General features: G+C 39.3%; 1 protein-coding gene across 1 annotated transcript in view; it reads right to left on the minus strand.

Moving 5' to 3' along the window:
- Positions 1-1,315: 1,315 nt before the first annotated feature.
- Positions 1,316-22,472, minus strand: part of LOC105822164 (platelet-derived growth factor D-like) — a 229,014-nt gene continuing 207,857 nt past the window's right edge. Inside the window, exon 4 of the mRNA XM_012659114.1 lies at positions 1,316-1,546. Within this exon, the coding sequence (XP_012514568.1) occupies positions 1,316-1,546 (231 nt within the window). The remainder of the gene's footprint in view (positions 1,547-22,472) is intronic.

Here is a 22,472-nt window from a genome sequence, read left to right on the forward strand (position 1 = left end):
AGCTTGTTCCAGATGGAGGCTGAACCTTCAGCCCGGACCTCCAAATGAAGAAGCTACATGGGGTTCAGCTGCAGGTAATTAGCAACTGATGTATAACATGAATGAGAAGTAAATCTTTGTTTTTGTGAGCCCCTGACATTTCTGGGTTGATTAATGCAGTGTAACTTAGCAAGCCATGACTATTTCAGGAATCACTGTCCAGAACTATTACTTTCCAATGAGCATGCATCTAACTCATGTGAGTGCCAGGACTAGATCATATCTCCTACCTTACTCCAGATTTTTTTCCACTCTAGCAAGAAGGGCCTTTTCTTCGTGATGCATTTTCTTTTCTTCCCCATATCTATTAGTGGAAAATTGTGAACACTGCCCCACCCTATGGCACCCTCCCAATATCTACCCAACTCTGCCCCAAATCTATCAGTGTTGAAGACAAAGGAGGGAAAACAATGCTGGTTCCTGAGACAATTGATAATTTGGGAGGGGTCACAGCTGTTGTCCTCTATGAGGTGCACAGGAAGCAGGTGAGGTCCACGTGGAAGAGACCAGAGGTGGTAGTACTGTTGGTCTAGGGTATGTGAAAAACAGGAATTTGTCTTCCAATATAAGATCAACAGCATGAACATAAGGTCCCTCAAGAAACTCCACTGGCATTTAAAATAAATCCTGTGTAAAGGAAAACTTTATTTCATAAGAAATGATATATAGGTTTTGCAACACAGACACTGAGCTACATTCACTATGTTCTCTCTGCATGTGACATGTGAGAAGCCAGGAGAAACTCCCTATCAGTTAAGAGGACTCTTTAACAACCATCTTTTAAAGTAAGATTCTGAAGCTACAGTAAACACATACTATATAACCATATTATCTTTCCTTTTACATAAAAGATTAAGTTAGAGAGGATATTAGGGGTCATCCAAGTCACAGTCCTACAAAATGTGACAATTATTATCATAAAAACTGCTCAGCCAGGTGCTGCTTCTTTAATTCCAGCTATGGAACCTCCAGTTTAAAATAAATCCAACAGTTGTAAAACTCTCCCTTGATTTTATTTGAATTGGATGCAAAGTTTCACACAATATTGTGTGCACTGCTATCCTAGTAAGATTCTTATGGGTAGAAATGATACAACTGGAATTTGAAGCTCTTGTCTATGCAGAAAAGAACCCATCACCTATGGGGGCAGCCAGAGGGGTGGATTGGGAAGAGTTCATGGGCCAGCTCACACCATCTATCATGTTCAAATGCTGACCACAGTAGTCTCAATCTTAATGTAATTCACTGCCCTTGAGAGGTCTTTGGTGAACTCCTGTCATTCTGACTCTGTCTCCTCAGTAACAGGAACACCTGTGCTGAGCAAAATGGAAGATCCTGACTCTTCAACGGCCTCTTGATATCCATCCAGGTTGGGGAAAGGAACGCCTCCCTCACTCAGCAGACTGGCTAGGGAGCCGCTATGGCACATGTGGCTGGTCTCGGGTTCTCTCCCAGACTCTGATTCCACAAGTTGACAGTACTGAGTGTGCCTGCCTTTAGCACTTGGCTGTTCCCAAAAAGGACAAGGCAAAGGAGGTGACCTTTTTCATATCTCCTTATGATGTGGGGAGAGAACTGTGCAATACCATTTAATATATAAAAGTGAAAAACTATTTGAGTCAAGCAAAAACATCTGATCAGAATCACTCTGTTCCCAGGATGTTTAGGATGCTTCCTGATGAGTTAGAGAGGAGAGAATGGAAGGTGGGAGAGAAGGGAAGAAAGACTGTTCAAAGCGAAATAATAATTGTATTTAATCACAATGTCAAATAATGCTGGGTTAGGGAAGCTAGATATTTGCTTCACTGATACCTTCTGTGGCTCTATTCATTTTTGCTCAAATGGGTCTAGTCAACTTCTACAGTTATTATTCAGCCAATGCATATAATAGATTTCATCAGGATAAATAAAAGAAAAACATCCCCAATAATCCTGTGTGGAGAGACAAAGATACTATCTTTTTAAGAGCAACGACAATAACCAAACAAAAAAAGAACGCTATAAACTTCTACGGAAGATAAGAATATAAGGTAACAAGAATCTTTGCTCTCAAGAGAACACTGCATTATCTACTGCCAACCTCTTAGTTTACTGATGAGATCGAAAGCTGATGATTTATTGTAAACGGGAAAGAATACTGCTTTTGGGAGCTGTTTTAGCCTGGACTCCGTGTTCTCTTGAAAAATAAAAAGGAAACTTTAAATTGGATTTCTGACATTGGTTGAGCATTTTCAGTCCAAAATCTATTAGGTAGATTAATTTTAAAATAGGGCACCATAAGCACAATATAGCTTTTGAGAGGCTACTGCTTTACAATCAATGCCTTCTAGATCTCTCTATCATTGTAGACACAACCCCAACAGCCTTGACGCCTTTAACAACCACTCACTCTTCGGTGCTGTAACCAAGGCTTTACTCTCTTTGGAAAATAGTACTTCTCTCCAGGTTTACCAATTGAGAGCTCCCTCTCTGTAAACCCTGCTAGGCTTGGAAAACAAGGATGTGGGGGCCTCTCTTCTGGCTTCATTTTGGCACTTCCAAACCACTGATATTTTTAGTCTAACCCATATGGATCCAAACCTAAAAGTTATGAAAGGGATGTCACTCAGATGCAACCAACATTATTGATTCTTATATATTCTTTTAAAGACATTGTAGGTGTATATTAATATAAGTAAACTCATATATAGACACTTCCTCTGAAACTCAGGCCATGCAACTACGATTCCCCGCTTCCACCCTGTACACTGCTGTCTCTACTCAAGTCCTGGTCACTTCCCTACATTCACTAAGGACCACGGCATCCACTTTCCTGTATTTCTTTCCACCTCCTGTTATCATCATCCTGGAGGATGTCAGTGACCAGGTAGATAGCACAACCCTTGGTTTGCAGTCCTTTGACTCCTTCAACTCTAACGAACCTTCTTATGTAACCCTACTTTAGCAACTCCCTCTTAACCTGAGATCTTAGATGCATAGTGCACCCTGTGACCATTCCCTCTATGTCCTTGCATGCCCCTGAATGCTCTTGCTGCTGTCCCTTTCTCTTTAACCTCACTGAGCCCTTCAGACACTCAATCCCTCTATATTCCCACAAGTTAACAGCCTTCTAGTCTTGGAGGCCTCACAACCCATCACTTCAAGTCCTGTTTTATCAATACTCCCTTACCACCGAGCTGCCGTGTGGCATCCACCCTGCAAAATCCCCACTCTGGAGCAATCCAATCATCAACATCTAGACTCCTTCATCTGGATTTCTGATGGAGAAAAATTACCAACCCAGCACAGTATGTTGCCTTTCTTTCTCCCATATCATTACCCTCTCCTTGTTTTCCCCTTGCAACCTCTAAAAAAAAAAAAAAAAAAAAGTCTCTCTCTAGAATCTTAAAAAATATTTCCTTGATTCTAATTCCTCTCTAAGTATCAATTCTTTAAATCCTGCCCCTTTACACTTGAGCTTGTTGAAATAGTTTATACTTGTTGTTTATTGTAATTTTAATTCACTTGTCATCCCCTGGCAGCCTGGTTCTTGCTCCACTACTGTGATGTAAAGACTTTTATTAATATTTTTAATAGCTTCAGAATTGCCAAAGCCCACGCACCCTTTCTAGCCGTTGTTTTATGTGACCTCTTTCTTTCATTTAACATTGTTGATGACTCACTCCTTAACATACTCCCCCCTTGGCTTTTGTAATATCATGCTCTGGTGTTCTCTTTTTACATCTCTATTTCTTCTCTGGATTCCTTATTTTAATGTCTTTTCAAATGTCAGCATTTCCCAGGATTCCAACACTCAGTACCTGGCACCTGAGTAAACTCATTGACTTCCCTGGCTTCAGCAATAATTTATACATGCATGATGCTTTCCTCCATATCCCAGGCCAGGAAATCTTTGCTGAAAATCTGTATCATTTTGCCAAATTCCCTCTGGCCACCTCTCATTGGATGTCCTATAAGCTCCTCAAACTCAATAGGTCCAAAAGGTTTCTCATCAATTTTCCAACAACACCTGCTCATTGTCCTGTGTTCCTTTTCCTAGAAAAACACCACTACCTTATCCTGTGATATCATACACCTAAAAGTCATGCTGAAATATTCCCAAATTCGTCTTTCAATCCTTCAGATTATACTTTTATAATCCTTCAAAACCATGTCTTCTTTCCTATGCTTCAATTCAGAAGCTTGTCACATCTCCACTGGATTACTGTGATAGCCTCCTAAACAGACAGTCTTTCTCCATTTTTGTCCAGCTGCAATCCATCCTCCATTGGCCTGCCATATTGGTCCTCAACAGCAAAATTGAAACAAAAAGTACTACACTACCCATGTAAGGTCCCAGCCCCAAATCCTTCAGAGGTTCTGAATAGCTTAAAGTCCTTTCATAAGTACAAAACCTTCACGATCTGGCTATTGTCTTCATATTCCAGTCACTCATATTTCCCGAAGCTTTCAGAATTATTTCATGCTTTGTCAGCCCTCTTAAATTTGCATAGGCCATTTTCTTTTGCTTGTAAAGTTCTCACAACTTTTTCCCATTTAACTAATTCCACTTCACTATTCAGAACACAAATTAAATCACTTCCTTTGAGAAACATCATTAGGTCTGATGTAGGCAGTCCCTCCTCTGTGTTCCCAGAGTATACAAAGGCTTTGACAGTGTACTCTTTCATTAACTTTCATGCTTCCACTGCGGCCAGTATAGTGCCTGGGACGTATTAGGCTCTTAGTAAAGACTGCAAGGATGAATGGGCTCTTAGGGCATGATGTGACATTTGTTGTTCTCAAATTCTTAATGAAGATCTATCACCTATCAGCTGGCAATTTAATTAACAAGTTTAAAGACCATATTTTCAGGTGGTTAACTCATTTTTAAACCATCTTTATTCATAAAGGTGACTTAAAGTTAAATATTGGCTTAAGTGTTAATATTATTTTTAATCTTACACATTTCTGAATGTGTGACAACTAAAGGTTCTAGAAAGCCACTTCCTTGGCAGCAAGAGCAGTTAATATTTAGTTTTATCACCAAAGGTGTTTTTCTTCTTAGTAAACGGTTGAGATATCACCCTTAACATGAATGTTAAAAAGATTGGGTAACAGGTGACTAAATTGATTATTTTAAGGCTGTGTGAAAAGAATATTTTCTCTACATTTTTGTCCCTTGATATGTTGCAGCTACTCCTTCAGGGGCTTTTAATATTGAAATTCAAGATATTGCAATGATTCTCATACAATCAACTCTGCTATCACGGTCAAAGTCTTTTAAAATGTATTCACAACCCACATTTGGTTTATGTTAAGATGAGAAATATAGATTCTAGTAGCAACAAAATACTCAGAAAAAAACAATAGTGGTTTTCATAATAATATTAATTTTGGAGCTGGAAAACTCTAAAATTGGAATGTTTTGAAAATGAAAAATCCTCGCAGAAGACTGGAAATATTTATATTTAAAAATAAAGAGTTAGGAATTAAAAAAAAAAGTAGAGTTTCCCTGACATACATGATCACGCTTAATCAACTTGAAAGAAACAGAAAAGATGTCTGTGCTAGTTATATATGCTATACATTTTAAGAGGCTAAATTATTTACCTGACAAGGATCTCTCTGTAACTTCAATAACTTGCATAATGTACATGTTAATAGGGTCCTTGTGTGGGCAGATTTAGTAGAGTATTTTAGACATTCTTTAAGTGGAAATTTTGATAATACATTAGATATAGACCATTTCAGAGTTGACAGAACATAGAAATTAGTGACATTATTTCTCTAAATATCAATAACTGATGCACCGTGGCTACTACAGTATATCATATATGGTAGGATGGTAGGGAATGAGTTTTAATAAAAAGTTGTCATGACATCTTTGGTATTACCGCATCTAGAAATGTAACTGCTTTACCTGAAATTTCAAAGGAGAAAGTTCTTCCGTGAAATATAGTAAGTGATAAAAGCTATGAGGGCACTGTTAAGATATCTTAAAGGTGCCAAAAAGAGCATTACAGTCTGAAACTAGGAATCAATCGTTGATCTGTGCAGTGCATTGCTAAGACAGGAATCAGATTACCAAATCATTTTGCGAGTACTTTAATATAAGATGTTGACAAACTTGAGGGAATTTGGAGAAGAGCTGATTGATTAAGAGGCTGGCAAAATGACTTACGAGACAAGATTATAAAAACTAAATACATTGTTCATCGACTAAGGAATTAAGTACTTCATGTACAGTACTTGTAACATTTTTCAGAGAGTGACTTAGGGGGATATGATACAAACTTCCAAGAATACGAAATGCATCACCATGAAGGGAAAGAGTTGTTTACGATGCTCCCTAAAGGGCATAACTAGAAGTCAGGGCATGAAATTGAATAAGAGTGAACATAGGCTCTGTATCTACAAAGTTTTCCCAGTAGTGATATCTATTAAATTGTGGAATGGCCTCACAATGGAAGTGGTGCAAAAGCCATCCTGTAAGTCATTTCACACAAGAGTGGACAAAGTATTCAAAGATACACCTCTGGAAAGAAATCTGCCCTACCGTTGTGACGAGAGTATAACGAATGATCCACTAGAGCTTTCCATTTCTGCCTTTAGGAGTGTTATGTGCTTCAAGTGAGCATCTGTCTTCTATTGTGAATATATTCATGTCATAGCTTTGATTTTATCTTTACGATTTTAATCATTTTTTGCTTTTATTTTTCTAAAAGTCATTTAGTTTGTAAATCTTTTGGTTTGCCTAGAGTCTAGTTTATGAAAATCACATTTGTAGTTACATAGTATCCTGAGCTTGCTATAGGTAATGGCACTGAGGAAAAGGCAATAAAAGCAATTGGTATTTTAATCCATTTTACAATGTATCTTGAAATGTATACATCCGATCCTAAACTAGTAGCCCTTGAAAGCTGATGAGAGTGCAGAAATAAACTTTTATATTTCATTGATTGCTATCCCATATTAGAAATCTTTTTAAGCACTCATAAATATGTAATTTCTCCACGTTTTATTGAAAACAATTCTTTTGCTTATGAGCATTTATTAATACTAATTTTCTCTTACATGATAATTTATGAGAAATGGATGAAAAACTATGGGTGTAAAGAGAAAAAAATATTTGAGAGTTTCTATACATTGAAAATAGTTGCTAATTATTTATGCTAATCTAGGCTATGTTATATATATATTTACATGTCATAAAATACTTACATAGATGAGAATTTATTATAAATTTTAAGCAATTGTCCAAAACAACAACATAGGACATTATCTTTATGTTAAGTGTTAATATTCCATCTCATGTGAAAGATCCATTTAAACCTATAATAATAATGAGTTCTCCCACCGTAAAGCTGTTTCTTACTTCACAATTATTATATCAGCAAAGAACACTTTAGTTGTAAGGATACATTGACCACACCCTCAAGTACTTTGTTACTAATATCAATTGCCCGCTTTGAGACTACTCATGGCATGATTATACAGCACAAAGTATGCTTACAGAAGATCCTGAAGGAGGGTTATAGGAGTGAGAAAATGACGAAGGGAGGCTTTGGTTTGTGCAAATTTCCTTTGACATTCTCTTACCTTACATAATTCTACCCCTTCCCTCCTTCTTGTTTAAGTCCTAACAGGGTCTGTGTTGTTCCTATTTCTCTTCAAGCCCCTGTCTCTAAAACACTCCAGGAAATCACAAGGGTAATTTGAGGCTGTAAAATGTGTACAAATTGGCTTGCAGCAGGGTTTCTCAAACTAAACACTACTATCTACACTTTGGGTTGGATAATTCTTTGCTGGAGCAGGGGCGGGCGTGGCCTCTGCATTATAGAATATTGACTAGCATTCTTGGCCTCCACCCACTAGATGCCAGTAGCACTCCCTGCCCAGTTGTGACAACTAAAAATGTTTCCAGATATTGCTTAATATCATGGGGGGAGGGTACAGAATCAACCCTGATTGAGAACCACTGCTATAACAAGGTGTCAGAGTGAAGGAGGAGCCACCTGTCTCACTCTCCTTTTATATCTCTGAGGTTCTATGGAGAAGGCAGTTGCAAGAAAGCTGGGCTGGGATTGGTTGCTGAAACATTAGCAGTCAATATCCTGAACACATGACATTAAGGAGTAAGATTTTGAAGCTCAGTTTTGTGAGAGTCAACAAGAGATATAGATAGCTAATGTATAGTCTCCCCCAGTTCAGGCACCCTATATCCTCCAATCGAGGATGTCTTAATGGTAGGTCCACAGTTAATTCTATGAGTGAATGATGGGAGGAAGAGTGAGATGGTGTAAATGTCCATACATGCTAACACTAATGAGAAAAACTTTTACCTAAAAGTCCACTATCTAGCAGCACAAATGTGGGTACAACATTTCCATTTTATGGACTACAGTGTTCTCAACTACAACATGGGCATTTTGTATGCGGAATTCTAAAGGTTGCTTCTGGTTTTTGTCTGTCTAGCTTCAATGAACTGGCCAATATCAAAAGAAACTTCTTTGTAAATCTGGCAACAATAATTCATTCATTTGACCGACATATAATATACTGTGAGTGTCAACTAGGCAAGGAGCTTCACCAGGGGCTAGGAATACAGCAATGAACAATACAGGACCCTTGCCCTCCTAAAATTTTAGGTTTAGACTAACACGTAAATAAGCAAGTGTCATAAATTATTTTAGATACACAGAACAATGCATGTGTGGTGTGCAAAGGAGCAAGTGGTCACTTTTAACTGGGGATTAGAAGAGGCCCCAATTTAAGAGGGGAGGCTTGGAAATGAGTTTCGAAAGTTCGGAAGTAGGTGATAATCCTGCACACTTAAGATGTGCCAGCCTCTCTACCAGGATGCATTATCTCTGATCTTGACAAGGTCTCTGCAACTCATTCTTTATTTGCAGTTTAACTATGAGAAAACTCAGGCTTGGATAGCTGAAGGGCCTTGCTGATGGTTCTATGCTAAATAAACAGCAGACCTTAGATTCAAATTCCAGAGCCTTTATGGAGACTCCTCTAAGCAAAGGAAGTCACATTAATTTGCAGAGCCTGTGAACATGGCACACCTAACCTTAGAAATATGTTATGCTCGGGGTGGCTGGAGACAGGGTAAGATGTGGACTAGGGCAAAAGACAGAGCTAAGAAGCAGGGAGAAAAAAACCATGTTGCCATGCTAGTGTTGGAATTTTATCACAGGTAATGGGGAGCCACTGTTTGGATTGAACCTTAGAAAGATCTCTTAGGCCACAGTGGGGAAAGGGAGTTGCATGACAATCCTGCAGGCAGAGAAACAAGGGAAGAAGAAGGTTCTTGGTTATTGCCCAGAGAAAGAGTTATGGTGGTCATATTCAGGCCAATAGAAGAAGAGGGAGAAAAAGGGCTCATAGAGAAAGATAGTAAGGAATTAGGGAGGTAAAAAATGAGTTGCTCATCAGAGAAGAAAAATCTGAGGACTTTCCAAATGGGCAGAGAAAAGACAAGGTCTACACCCTCATTCCCAAGTTTGCTTCTACTGCCCAGCCTGCACCAGGACAGGATGGGTGCTAACGAGGGTGGGACAGCAAAGTCCTGTGAAACAGCATTCCCTTCTCCTACTGTTCTGCCACTTCCTCCAATGAACCGAATTCTATCCAGCTCTAAGAGTGACTGTAGAACACCTTTCTGCACGTCTGTCATAGCCCTTGTCGCAGCCTAACTGATAATACTGTTAAGTATTGTTTTAACTCTTCTTCAAAAGCTACGCTAGGTCTCCTGAATGCCCCCAGTTCCAAGCATACAGCAGGTTCTCCTTAATTATTTGTTGAATCAGCCACTTCAAATCCCTCCTGACAGTTATATAAATAGATCAAGCAATGCATATGTTCCTTTGCTCTATTTTGATTATATTTTAATTAAAATATACTACTCATATCTAGAATGACCATTCACCTATAAAAGGAGGGGAGAATGAAGGGGCACTTAGCACTCATTATGTATTTGAGGGTAACAGGATCTAGTATGTACAGAGAATTATTTTTCCTTTTAAAAACATGGTTGCTAAGGCCACCGATCCTAATAATAAGATGAGGCTATTGTCATCCCAACTGGAATGTGTTGAGTAGCTGTTACAGCAGCGGTTGTAGAATTATTAGACCAGGAGTAAAGAAGGCCGATACTATATAGCAAATGCTCAGAAAACAAATGCACACCAACCGCCCCCCAGCACAGGAGAGGTTAGATGAGACCGCTGCAGCCAGGTCTCTCATCAGCAAAAGTGTCCTTCCCATTGCTGACAGCTGAGAAAACAGGCACCATGTAGTGTTTGTTTTTTTTTTTTTCCTGTGTAAGCAAACCCTTTTAAGTAGCAAAATTGAAGGAATTTTCTCTTAATTGAGGGTAGGACCAATGATGTCTTCAAAAGGAAATCAACTTTACTGAGAGAAGAAAATGGACGATCAACAGGGATGGTGTTTGTAAGGTAACAGGACTGCTTTCTTTTTTTCATGAACATATCAAAACATGAATATTGCCTTTCCAAGTGGCCACCTGGGTACTCTCTCTCTCTTAATGTCCCCACACAGAAAATTACTAATGGAACACATGAGCTAGAATGCTGTTTGATTTGAAAGTAGCGTGGAATTAAGAGAGCAAATTAATTAAGAGGTCTTTTTTGATGGGACTTAAATATGTTTTTATTGATGTAAAAGTGTGAATTCAATGAGAGAAGCACTCCAGCCTACTGAGATTTTTAATGGAGTTAAGACGCACCCAGTAGTTTGTTATAACACCTCAAAACTATCTGGAGCATTTACATTTTACAAAGTGCTTTACCGTATCTGATCTCATTTAATCCTATTGCATGCTTGGTATATAAGGAGGTATTTTAGAAATGTTTATAGATTTACCAAAAGCTTTCTGAACAAAAGCATTAATTCATTTAGGAACATATACTGCGTAACTATCTTGTGTCCCTGTACTAAGTGATGTCATGGTCTTCGAAGTGTTCCCAGTCTAGTGACAAAACATAAATGCCGTATAACAGGGTGAGCTCAATGCCACAGAAGCAGTGAAACGAGCAGAGTAGCAAACACGAACCTGGGGATGGTATCCTCAGAGAAGGGGATGAATTTGGGGGTTCTGCTTTATGCATTAAGATTTCCTACCAAGGAAAATAGTTCTTAACAGGGCAGCACAACAGAACCAGCTGAGGAGCTTTATAAATGGAGTTTTGCAGGCCTTTTCCCCAACACATTCTGACTCAGTAAATCTGTGATCAGTTCTGGGAAGCTGTTTTTTTTTAAAAAAAAAAACCTCTAGCATAAACACTTGGTTAAAAATCCTTTCCCAGGAATTATGACCTTTCCTGCTGTCTAAATTGTACTCTGTAGTTCAAACCTGAAAAGCCTTTGGCCAACTTTCTTTCTTCCCTTTATTGCTTTTAAATGCAAATAATTTGGGCTGGGTAAGGCTTTAAACTGTTATCAGTCATTAACTTATTTGGTTCCCTCTGCTTGGATTGAATGATTTCCCACCCCTGCCTTGGGACAGCTACTGCCTCTTCTAAGAATCACTTCCTGACCACTTTCTCTTTCTCTTGGACACAGTTTACTTTCTCTCTTCTCCCCTTCCATAAACTCTCAGTCTGTTTTTCAACTATCCTTCATCCTATCTTGTCTCACTCACCTGAGGGTCTTGAGGGTAGGTGTCATGTCTTATGTGTATTCCCAGGTCCTACCTTGTGACCTGCCATAGAGACTGAGAGCCACAAAAATGTTTGTAGAATGAATAAGTGACCTAATTCACTAGAGAATTAATTTACAGCCTTGTCTACATGAAAGATTTGCTAGTTGTTTTTATTTGTGAGGAAAGGAATTTTAGGGCATTTGGTGAGGATGCGTTACAGGATGATGGGTGGGGCAGGTTTGTAGGTGATTGCAAGACGAAACTGGGGTCACACATAAAAGATCTGCTTTGCCATTCTGTCTGCAACTGGCCTGAGAAATAGCTATTTTACTTTCATATTAAGACATAGCACATGTTTTTTGTTATACAAAGGATGTTCTTACAAAAGGCTCAGAAAAAAAGGGAATCATTCACAATGGTTTATTCTAATTAACTGAAACATTAAATCAAAATTAGGTACTGGCCTGAAATTTAAAATTAGAGCTCTGCCTTTATAACTTGATTTTCCATCGGAAATGTTTTTTTTAGTTAAGACTTTGGATGCATGTTTATATATTGTTTAACTAATTACAAAATACTTTCCATTATAGGTTATCTCCCATGGCTAAAGGGAATAATTTTGTATTCATATTTCTCTTATTCATATTTCTTTTTTTGTCTGTTATAGTAGAGATTAAAATATTAGGAGGTTTTAGTATCCTTTTTTTTTTTTTTTTTTTTAAAGCCAGAGTCTTGCTCTGTCACCCAGGCTGGAGTGCAATGGTGTGATCATTGCTCATGGCAACTTCAAACTCTTGGGCTCAAGCGATCCTCCTGCCTCAGCTTCCCCAGTAGCTGGGACTACAGGTGTGCACCACCATGTCTGGCTAGTTTTTTTTTTTTAAATTTTTGAGACAGGGTCTCACTTTGTTGCTCAGCCTGGTCTTGAACTCCTGGACTCAAGCCATCCTCCCACCTCAGCCTCCAGAGTCACTGGGATTACTGGGATTATGGGTGTGAGCCACTATGCCTGGCTTTTTTTTTTTTTTTAATATCTGGTTTTAGCATTTCAGGAAAAAAGAAAAAGCCAGATCACATGGACTACTCCTGACCTTGAACAGCCATACTCTTCAGAAACCTGGCTTGTCTTTGAGCCAAAAGAATACGTCAAGGGCTGTTTGCATAGTGTTTTGTAGAGTTGGATGAGAAATGAATGCCTTTCCACAGAGTGACATCAAGAAACTTTTCAAATCCAGATTTACTATTAAAATTGGAATCTTAAAATATTAAAGGTATATTTCAAGATATTTTCATGAACAGTTCCAAAGGGATTGACCATCTAGGGAAGGGAAGGTACATCTGATGTAGCATAGCCAAGTAGAGCTAGTTACAGGTTTTGGCTTCTGGTCCTCCCAGCACTGCCAGGGTTGTTGGGTCCTGCCAAGGACCTTGGATACTGTTGGACCGAATATTTATGTTACCCCCTGAATTCACACATTGAAATTCTCACCCCCAAAGTGATGGTATTAGGAAGTGGGGCCTTAGGGAGATGAGACCTCTTGAATGGAATTAGTGCCCTCATAAAAGAGACCCCAGAGAGCTCACTCGCTTTTAGTTACGTGTGGATACAGGAAGTCTTCTGCACTTTGCAACCCAGACAAGGGTCCTCACCAGAACACCATCATGCTAGCACCCTGATCTCAGACTTTCAGCCTCTGGAACCGTAAAAAATAAATTTCTATTGTTTATAAGCTGCCCAGTCTCTGGTATAGCAGCCTGAAACTAAGGCAGATACTTACTTTGATTCTAACCCACTGCTATGGTTTGAATGCTTGTCCTCTCCAAAACTCCTGGTGAAACTAATCCCCAGTGTAACAGTATTAGGAGCTGGAGCCTTTAAGAGGTGACTGGGGCTTGAGGGCTCTGCTCTCATGAATGGATTAATCCATTCAGGTATATATGGGTTAATTGATTAATAGGTTATCATGGGAGTGGGTAGAGGCATCATGAGAATGGGTCTGTTATAAAATGCCAGGCTGGCTCTCTCTTGTGAACCCCCTCATCATGCGATGCCCTGCACCACCTCAGGACTCTGCAGAGTCCCCACCTGCAAGAAGACCCTCACCGTATGAAGCCTCTTGACCTTGGACTTCCCAGCCTCCAGAACTGTAAGAAAAAAAATTCTTTTCTTTATAAATTTATTTATAACTGAATAGTTATAGCAACAGAAAACAGACCAAGACACCCTTGGAAGACATTTAATAGTAACAGTAATAATAGCTCCATCTGTTGCACACAGACTGTGTACCAAACCTGCAGATTTTAAAGCTAATCTTTAAACAGCCTTAGGATGCAAGTGGATTCTTCCTATTTTAAGAATGAAGAAACAACAGCTTCAACAGTTTAAATGACATGTCCCAGGTCTCACAGATAATGCACATATTTGAACTTGAGTGTTTCTAACTCATATATTGTCTACTTTGTACACGAAACCCGAAAAAAATCAAATGAATGGCTTTGGAGTGTCTTAAAACCTAGAAAGCTCTTTACGGCCTCACTAAAGACCTGCTAGAATGATAGAGTATCAGGATCCTGAGACCTTTTACAATTATTACGAAGCCCTGAGTCTTTCAGGAAGCTGCTGCTGTTCATGAGGAAGGTCAGCTTAGCAGTCACATCCACGAAGGACCCGAATCCTGTCTGCTATGATGTCAGTTACACAGTCTGTTATTGATGCAATCACATGCCTCCTTGCGGTTAAATCATTGTGGATACTGAGTTTAGAATCAGAATGCCTGGTCATGTGCTACGTTTCTATTCCACAGTTTCCCTGACATTGAACCCTACGATGCCCAGCTCCCCCAACCTCCATCCTCACCCCTAAGCCAATGCTCCCTACTCTCCCCAACCAAATGCCCAGTGAGTCCAGGAACAAAGTAGCTGAAGGGTATGTGGCATGTTGGAATGACTGCAACATTAGAGTGGGAGGGAGCAATTCCTTCAGGTTCCTATAAACACAGGCCATGGTCTGTTAATATATTTTCTCTTTATACATTATTTGGGATTGCTTTTTATTGCTTGTAATCCAAACTATTGGACATTATCTTAGGTATTCAATGAATGCTTGTTGGTTCAGCTCAATTAAACATTGTGAGGCCTGCTTAGTGCAATGCACTATGATAGACTCTGCAGGTATAAGCTACTCCCTACCCTCAAGGAGCTTTCACTCTAGTAGAGATGGTGGGACCTGTGCATGGGTTTCTATGGATTAAAAAGTCTGGAAAGAAACATGCTAAAATATTCACAGTGGTTGCGTTTGAGTGATGGGAACTATGGGTGTTTTTTTCTTCTTTTTTAAACTTTTCTATATATTTTCAAAAGTATGCATATGTGTACCTTATTTTTTCTTTGAAAAGCCATAATGTTGACGAAGAACAGCAATCTGGGTACTTGATGGAATGCCAGAGTCTATGTGGTTGAGGAGCTAAAGACTAGTCATTTTTTTTTTTTTTAAGACATAGTAATGTTTTTGACATGAACATGGCTTTGCCAGGCAGAGGAGGGCTTGGATTCTTGAGGAAATATATGTATATAGGTCATTTAATTGCCAAGGATGAGAGGTGACAAATCATGAGAAGACAGGGCCATCGGGGACTAATGCTGGTTGTGTGGAGGGAAGAATGTGTGTGGGGAGAAGAGAGAGTTGCAGCTAGAACGTTAGGTTGGGGTCAGAACATGGAAGGCTCCCAGTATCAGAGTCAGGTATCTGAACATTTTTCCAGAGGAAACAGGGAGTCATTCACAATTTTTCAGCTGGAAAATGTGATCACAGCTCTACTTTAGCTGACAACCAGGTGCAGGGCAGACTGAAGGTAGGGGAGACAGAAGGGCGGGAGACTGAGCAGGAAGCGATTAGCAGGGCCCAGCCAAAAAGCAATGATTACTTGATTATTTATTCATGTATCTCTCTTTTTCAGACGTGGCTCTATGCCTTTTCAATCTCTTATTTTTTTGCCTGTCTGGCCCTCATTTTCAACTGCAAAATAAGGAAAGAGTCACTTTGAATATGTAGCTCCATTTTCTCACAGGTGAAAGAAACAATCTTGAATGGAGGGTGGCCTTAATCTGTCATATTCCCACTGATACAGGGAACATTCAGGACAGTTGTTTTCAAGGCTGGCTGAGTCCTGTCTATATGACTGATTTTTAATTCCTTCATTCACCTGTAAGCAGAGACTGGCCTCTCTCTAATGTTCACGGAATCTTTAACTTCCCAATCAGGATGGCTGATGCTTATAGAGAATGGCGCAGGTCAGCGAGGTCTCCTTAGAACCGCAGTGGGTAGAACTGAGTTCCCAGGACTGTTACCAAAGGTGACTGAGGAATAAACCTAGGACGTAACAATCACCCTGGGCCTGGATCCTTCATGCGCACATAGCCCTTTGCACTCTCATATGCAGAAACCCTTCTTTCCATGTTACTGCATCAGCCCATAGAAATAGAGACATCAACAAACATTTCTGGTGTCTTTCTTTAAGTATTTTTTTCCTTTCATCACTCCTTCCATCCTCTTTCCTTCCCTCACCCACATCCCCTAGCCCATTTCTCTTTTAGGCTGTGTTTTTGGCACCACTCCTCGGGAAGGGTCTTGGCTTTCCACTTCCTAGGTCTATGTGCTAAGCACAGCTGCGCCTGGCATCTGCCTTCCTTGCTGGCTCTCCTGCCTGTGTGTGACCAGGATATCTATGACCAGACAGTGCCCTTCCATGCAGTGGGAGGAGTGTGTAAGTGTTCCCATATCTATCTCACTGACCTTGAAGCCCTCCCAAGCATCCTTGGGTCTGAATTCGCATCACAGCTGTAGTACACCCCCTACCTAGGCTTTCCATCCCAGCCAAGTTCTCGATTCTAGTTTTATAGAGGAGTCCCAGGCATTGGCATTTCTTGGACCCCATTAATAAAGCTGTTATTTTTGATGTCCTTTTGGCTTCTTGTATCTCTTGTCTACTGTCTGGTATGAAGAAAGGAGAGTCTGTGATTAGCATCCTTATACCTGCAACACTGTGAATTATCTCATCGGGATATTCTGAAATACCTTGCTTTTTCTGGCCTTTACGTGGCCAGTGCCTTCTTCTTAGGACGCTCTCTCCTCCCTGATGCAGCCCGGCAATGCCTGTCTCGGTGAGGTAAGTGACCTTCTTCCTGTGTGCCCCCAACACTCCACACACATTTTATCACTCCCAATTCACACTGTTTTATAATTGTTTACCTTTCTTCCCCCCAGGACTATCATTTTTTTATTATCCACAGTATGTCTTCAGAAATATTTGTCGAATTTATAAGTGAACATATGTGGAGATATTTTTTACTGAGGCTCACTTCTTCATCACTTTTTAAGAAAGAAATACTGCTCTGTATTTGGCATATCTTAAATGTGCAAGCCATTTTCTAATATAGTTGAATAGCTTTTTCCGTCTTCGTTTTCTCATTTTCTTCATCTACCAAAATATTTGTGCAGCAAAAAGCACAGTTAAAAAGAAGGTTATATGTCTATAGAGAGGCACAGTCATCTAAAATCACTACATCTTTCTGGTTTTCAAGGATAAAAGTTTACTTGCAGCATGCCCATATAATTAAATGCTAGATAAACAGGATACTGAACTTTCCAAGTGTCATTAAACAGCATCCCTCTCAATGCTGGAGATGTGTTTACACAGCACATGGGGGAGGCATCTGCTCATGTGATTAGCAAATGGGGTTTATGAGGAATATTAATTACAGTAGTAAAGTATTATTTCAAACACTGCTTGTGTCGGAAAGGACTACTCAACATGCAAGACAACATTCCACAAGTCAGTTAACACGCACAGGCAGTATGTGTGGGGTTCTTAATTGCATCTATGTATCCAGAGGACATCATGAATGAAATTCAGGGGGTTCCTTGCAATTTTATGCACAATTTTGGATGTATTTATTTTTCTTTGGAGTGGGCCCACAGCTTTCACATTGCATGAATAGCAGCACACAGGTGACTATAGGCATACTCCTAACCTTTGTGTGTTCACTGCCTCACTTATAAAGTTACCTGACTTGTGTTCATTACTTCACTTGTAAAATAAGAGGGTTGGCACTAGATCTCTAAGATGGCACAGCTCTAAATTGTGTATTTTTCCTAAGCCAGTCTTTGTGGGGATGCTTCAATGCATGACTTAATAGCAGCAGATTATTTATGACATGCCAGGCATTGCATTAATCACTTCACATACGTTGCCTCATACATGTACTCCTTACAGTAATCCACAGGGTTAGATACTGTTGTTATTCTTTCTGTTATTATTATTTATAATATGTGTATTATTATTATTATCAGGACTGTACCCACCAAATTATTAGTTCTATAGGGGTAGGGACCTTCTCTATTTTGTTCACTGCTCTATATCCAGTATTTATCATTGTGTGTGGTACGATTAATAGATGTTTAATGAAGTCTGTTGAATAATACACTGAAACAAATGTATGACTAAGGCAGGGTTTTACTTCACCTCAGTTTCTGGTCTCCTCCCAGTCCCTTAACACTTTCTTACCTACCTCCTCTTCTTCTGTTCCCCTTCCCCCAGAAAAAGCCCAACTTTCCCTTTATTCCCTCACCCATTACCATTTGTTTTTAGACCTAGCCATATCCTTTGTCAAATTATCCTTCACTCTAGGATTGTATTAAATTTTCCTCTTCACTCTCCCATACACTCTACTGAAGTTCTCACTCTGTATCCAGCCTTTAGGAAAGCAATCTGATTAAAGTAACTGCCTCATTCAACCTTCCGAGAGAGAAAACTAGTTCATCAAAATCATCTTTGTAATTGGTAAAATTTTAGAACATTTCTGAAATATTAAATAAGAACACTTATCTACCCCTTCTTATGAAATTGTGCAACAACGAGACTCTGTTCATACAGAATGTGTGCTCAAACTGAGATCCACTGAAGCTCCCAGGCTTGCCACCCTACTGCACCCACATTTACTCAGGGGTTCTGGAACAGACATCTGTCTCTCTTGCTCTGCTACCCTCCTGTCTGACCTTGATGACCATGCCCCAGCTTTCTTCTGTCCAGACTCCGTTTAGTGTCTCACTGACAATTTTTTAGCATCTGGCCTTAGCTGACCCTCTGGCTTTAACTACTTTATCCTATCCACATGCAGAAAGAGTTCAGAGACATCCACAATGGGATGGGCTGAGATAAGGATAAGAAGCCTCCTTCCTCATTATTGACTGAGAGAGGAGTTAGCTACCTTTCTGCTTCCCCCTCTTATGTTTGCATCCTTCTAGCAGCGTGAGTGCTCAGGCACCAAGAGAATCATTTCTACCAAAGGAAAGATGGTTTTGTTTTTCTGTTTCAGGGTCTTAGCATTCCCCCTTCTTTTGCTGACCTTCATTCTTCTCTCGGAGCTTTGTATTGTTGCCTCCTTCTAATATTTCATGTCTCAAATGAAATATTACATCCATAGATCATTTTTCACTCTCTGGCTATAATGGGTCCCTTCTGAGTCACTCTTCTTCACATTACTCTCTTTTATCTGCCTTTATTGAACTTAAAATGATTTATGTTTGTATATATATATATGTACTTCCCTACATATATGTTTACTGTCTGTTTTCACCTACCACCATGCAAGTTCCTGAGAGCAGAGACTCTGCCTGTCTTCCTCACTGCTCTGTCTCCAGGGCCCTGGGCATACCTTGTCCAGCTCACAGTAGACATTTATGCAACTATATCACAGCTCTTGCAGCTGTCAAACCTCCAGTAGCTTATATTTGAGTGAAAGGAACTGAGGGAAACACAATCTGCCGTGGGGATCACCACCCCCACACTGGCAGTCCTTGGCTCTATATACGGTCCTGGCTGAAGTGGCCAGAACACAATGTATGTTCAGAACGGTCAACAATTTTTAACTGGCTATGCAAATACAGTTGAAATTTCCACACTTTACTAAATGAATGAGTTCCTTTACTCTCTAGCTTTGTTTAAAAATTCAGCTTAGTCAGATGAGGATAAATTGCCCACGTTTATTTTGTTGTTCTTATATTGTTTTTGTTTCACCAACTGGCAAATTTTAGGTTAGCAAAGTCAGAACCTGCAAAAGTTATCATAACTGAGAATCTTATCTTGTTCAACTCCTGGGTTCTACTCCTCCTTCTCCTCTTCTTCTTTTTCTTTTTTCTCTATTTTAAATAATCATTTTTATGCAAAATCATGTTTCACTTGAGTTTTAATTTCAGTGGAAATCTTAACTGCACCACTTGAAGTTAATTCAAACTGCAGAGATTTACAGTTAAGCAACTGGTCTGATAAAATAATTCTTTTATTTTAGAAAGTGTTTATAATGGGTATTAGTAAATTTCAATTTATAAAATAAACTAGACTTTATTAATAAAACAAGAAAGTTTGAGTATCTTTCAATGACTTAATTTTTTATTTCTGAATTTAAAAAATGGACCTTACATTAAACACACACAAACAAAAATAAAATAAAATTTCTCATGTTTGTTACAATATACAATAAAATATTTCTACTTTGGATGAAGAACGTGAATATGGTCAGAGTGTATATTCATGTGTACACACACACACACACACACACACACACACAGAAAAGTGGGCTATTTGTACAAGATTGTCTGTCACCTGACATGTTAATAATAAGACCAGTGATAATGACAACAATAATAGTGGCAGATATTTGAGTAATTAATAAGTTCCAGGCAGAGTGGCTTATAAAATTTGTTTAATTTAATCAGCTCAAATACAGCAGTATTATCACCATTTTACAGATGAAAAAACTGAGCTGTTGGTTAGCATCAGAGCTGAAAATTCATATCCATGTCTGTTCACTTCTCTGCACATGGTCCATAGGGAACCTTGTGTCACCTTTCCAATGATCTACTTAGTGGTCTTCACAAAAAGATTCCTAACCATTCAACCATTCATTCATTCTCCAATAAACTGGATTTTTGGTGGGAGATCCTAATTTATTTAAATAATCATATCTTGCTACCAAGTGTTTGATAATTATCCACTTTACTTAATTACGCTTTCTGAAGGTATCTATTCTCCTGAATAGAGTGAAAACAGAAAACAAGGCTGAGCAGGAGAGCAAGGAAATGAAATTAGGCAGTTCTTAGGAGTCAAATTTTCTCGAGGAAGGGTCAATTTGACAAACACGACAAACATGTCTAGCCGTGTCTAGCATAGGAATAAGATACTTGACCTACTCTCAAAATGTTCATTGCCATTTATCTGGAAGAGACAGATATGGACATAATTTGTGATGGTAAATGTAGAATGGTTATCACCATTTATTGAGCACTTACTATATGCTAGGCACTGTGCTAAGTATTTGTTATTGTTTTAAAATCTCATACCAACTCCAACTATTAACCCCATGTTAAAGATGTGAAAGCAAAGGGGAAGAAACTTATTGAGTAACACACCATTAGTAACCAGTGAGACCTGCCTTTAATCTGCAGTGTGCTTTACAGTACAGCTCTGGTCCCATGTGGCTATGCTGCCCTGCCCTAGGAGGGGACTGTGACAGGTGCCGAAAAAAGGTAGAAGGTTCAATTCCAAGCACATCAAACAAAATTGAAATATTGGCATCCTTTTCAACCAGAAATAAGTTAAAACTTGATGTTATCCATTAGTCTCCACAGTTTGCTGGAGTGAAAAATTGACTAAAAATGTACACTGTATTTTTCCAAAGATGTTATGAGCATGGCCCATGTCTATTTCATTCCAGTGTAATGAGCTCTTGTTCTCCTGAGCACCTACTACTTACAGCCACAGCAGAAGTCCTGGCACATCTGAGAGTCACTGAGGTGGGAAGACCAGAGATGTTCCACGGGAAGCACAAAGGGGATAGACAGAGATGAAACGGGAGGTGATCTCGACCTATCCTAATAGCTACCTGCCATTTTCCAGGAGCACTCTGACTCCTCAGGAACTATTCTTAAGGCTCATTATTTCTCTAGCACCTACCATTCCTTAAAGTAGGGCTTGCAAAACAGCTGCCTCCATCCCCTAGAGGTGTTTAGCATTCTAAAAATCATTATTTAAATACACTTGAAGAGGGCTTACTATTCTTAATCTCGCTGTCTCCCTATTAATTTATATGTGGTCCACTTTCAGTTTCAAGCCTGGTCTCTTGAGTTTATAGACCCATCGTTAAAGCCTGTCTAAGTAAAATGTAAGCATGCATAAAGTGATCTTCCCAATACAGTGGTCAAGCCATATGTGACCTTCTATCCCTACTGAGCCAAGAATCAAATAGACGAGTTTTGTCAAAAAACCACACAGTCTAGACTCTGTACATACCTGTAAGTTAAGCTCATTCTACCTCTTGGAATTCAGCCACCAAAGCACTTTGGCTCTGGTTGACCATATTTAGTGCCAGAAGCCTATTAGGAGGGGAAAGAATCTGTAGCTATTCTCAAAGGATGCAGACCAAGAGACCAGTTGAGAAAATATACAAAAATATTAGAGTTACCATCATTTATTAAAAAAAAACAAAATTCCAATACTGATGGAGGTAAATGGGTGGAGTGATGCCAAACACTTTACATCCAAACTACCAAGGCTGCCCAATATTCCACTTAACATTGGCTAAGAAATGAGTGAGGAGCCTGTGCCATAACCTAAAACATCTCCCACAGGCGCACTCCTTCTTCCTGAAACCCACCCTTGCACTGCCTTCTACAAATGGAGTTGTTTTGCCTTAAAGACATTGTGTTAGGGTATTTATTACTGAC

Source organism: Propithecus coquereli, unplaced genomic scaffold (genome assembly GCF_000956105.1).
Source record: "Propithecus coquereli isolate 6110/MARCELLA unplaced genomic scaffold, Pcoq_1.0 Scaffold6, whole genome shotgun sequence".
Lineage (NCBI taxonomy): Eukaryota > Metazoa > Chordata > Mammalia > Primates > Indriidae > Propithecus > Propithecus coquereli.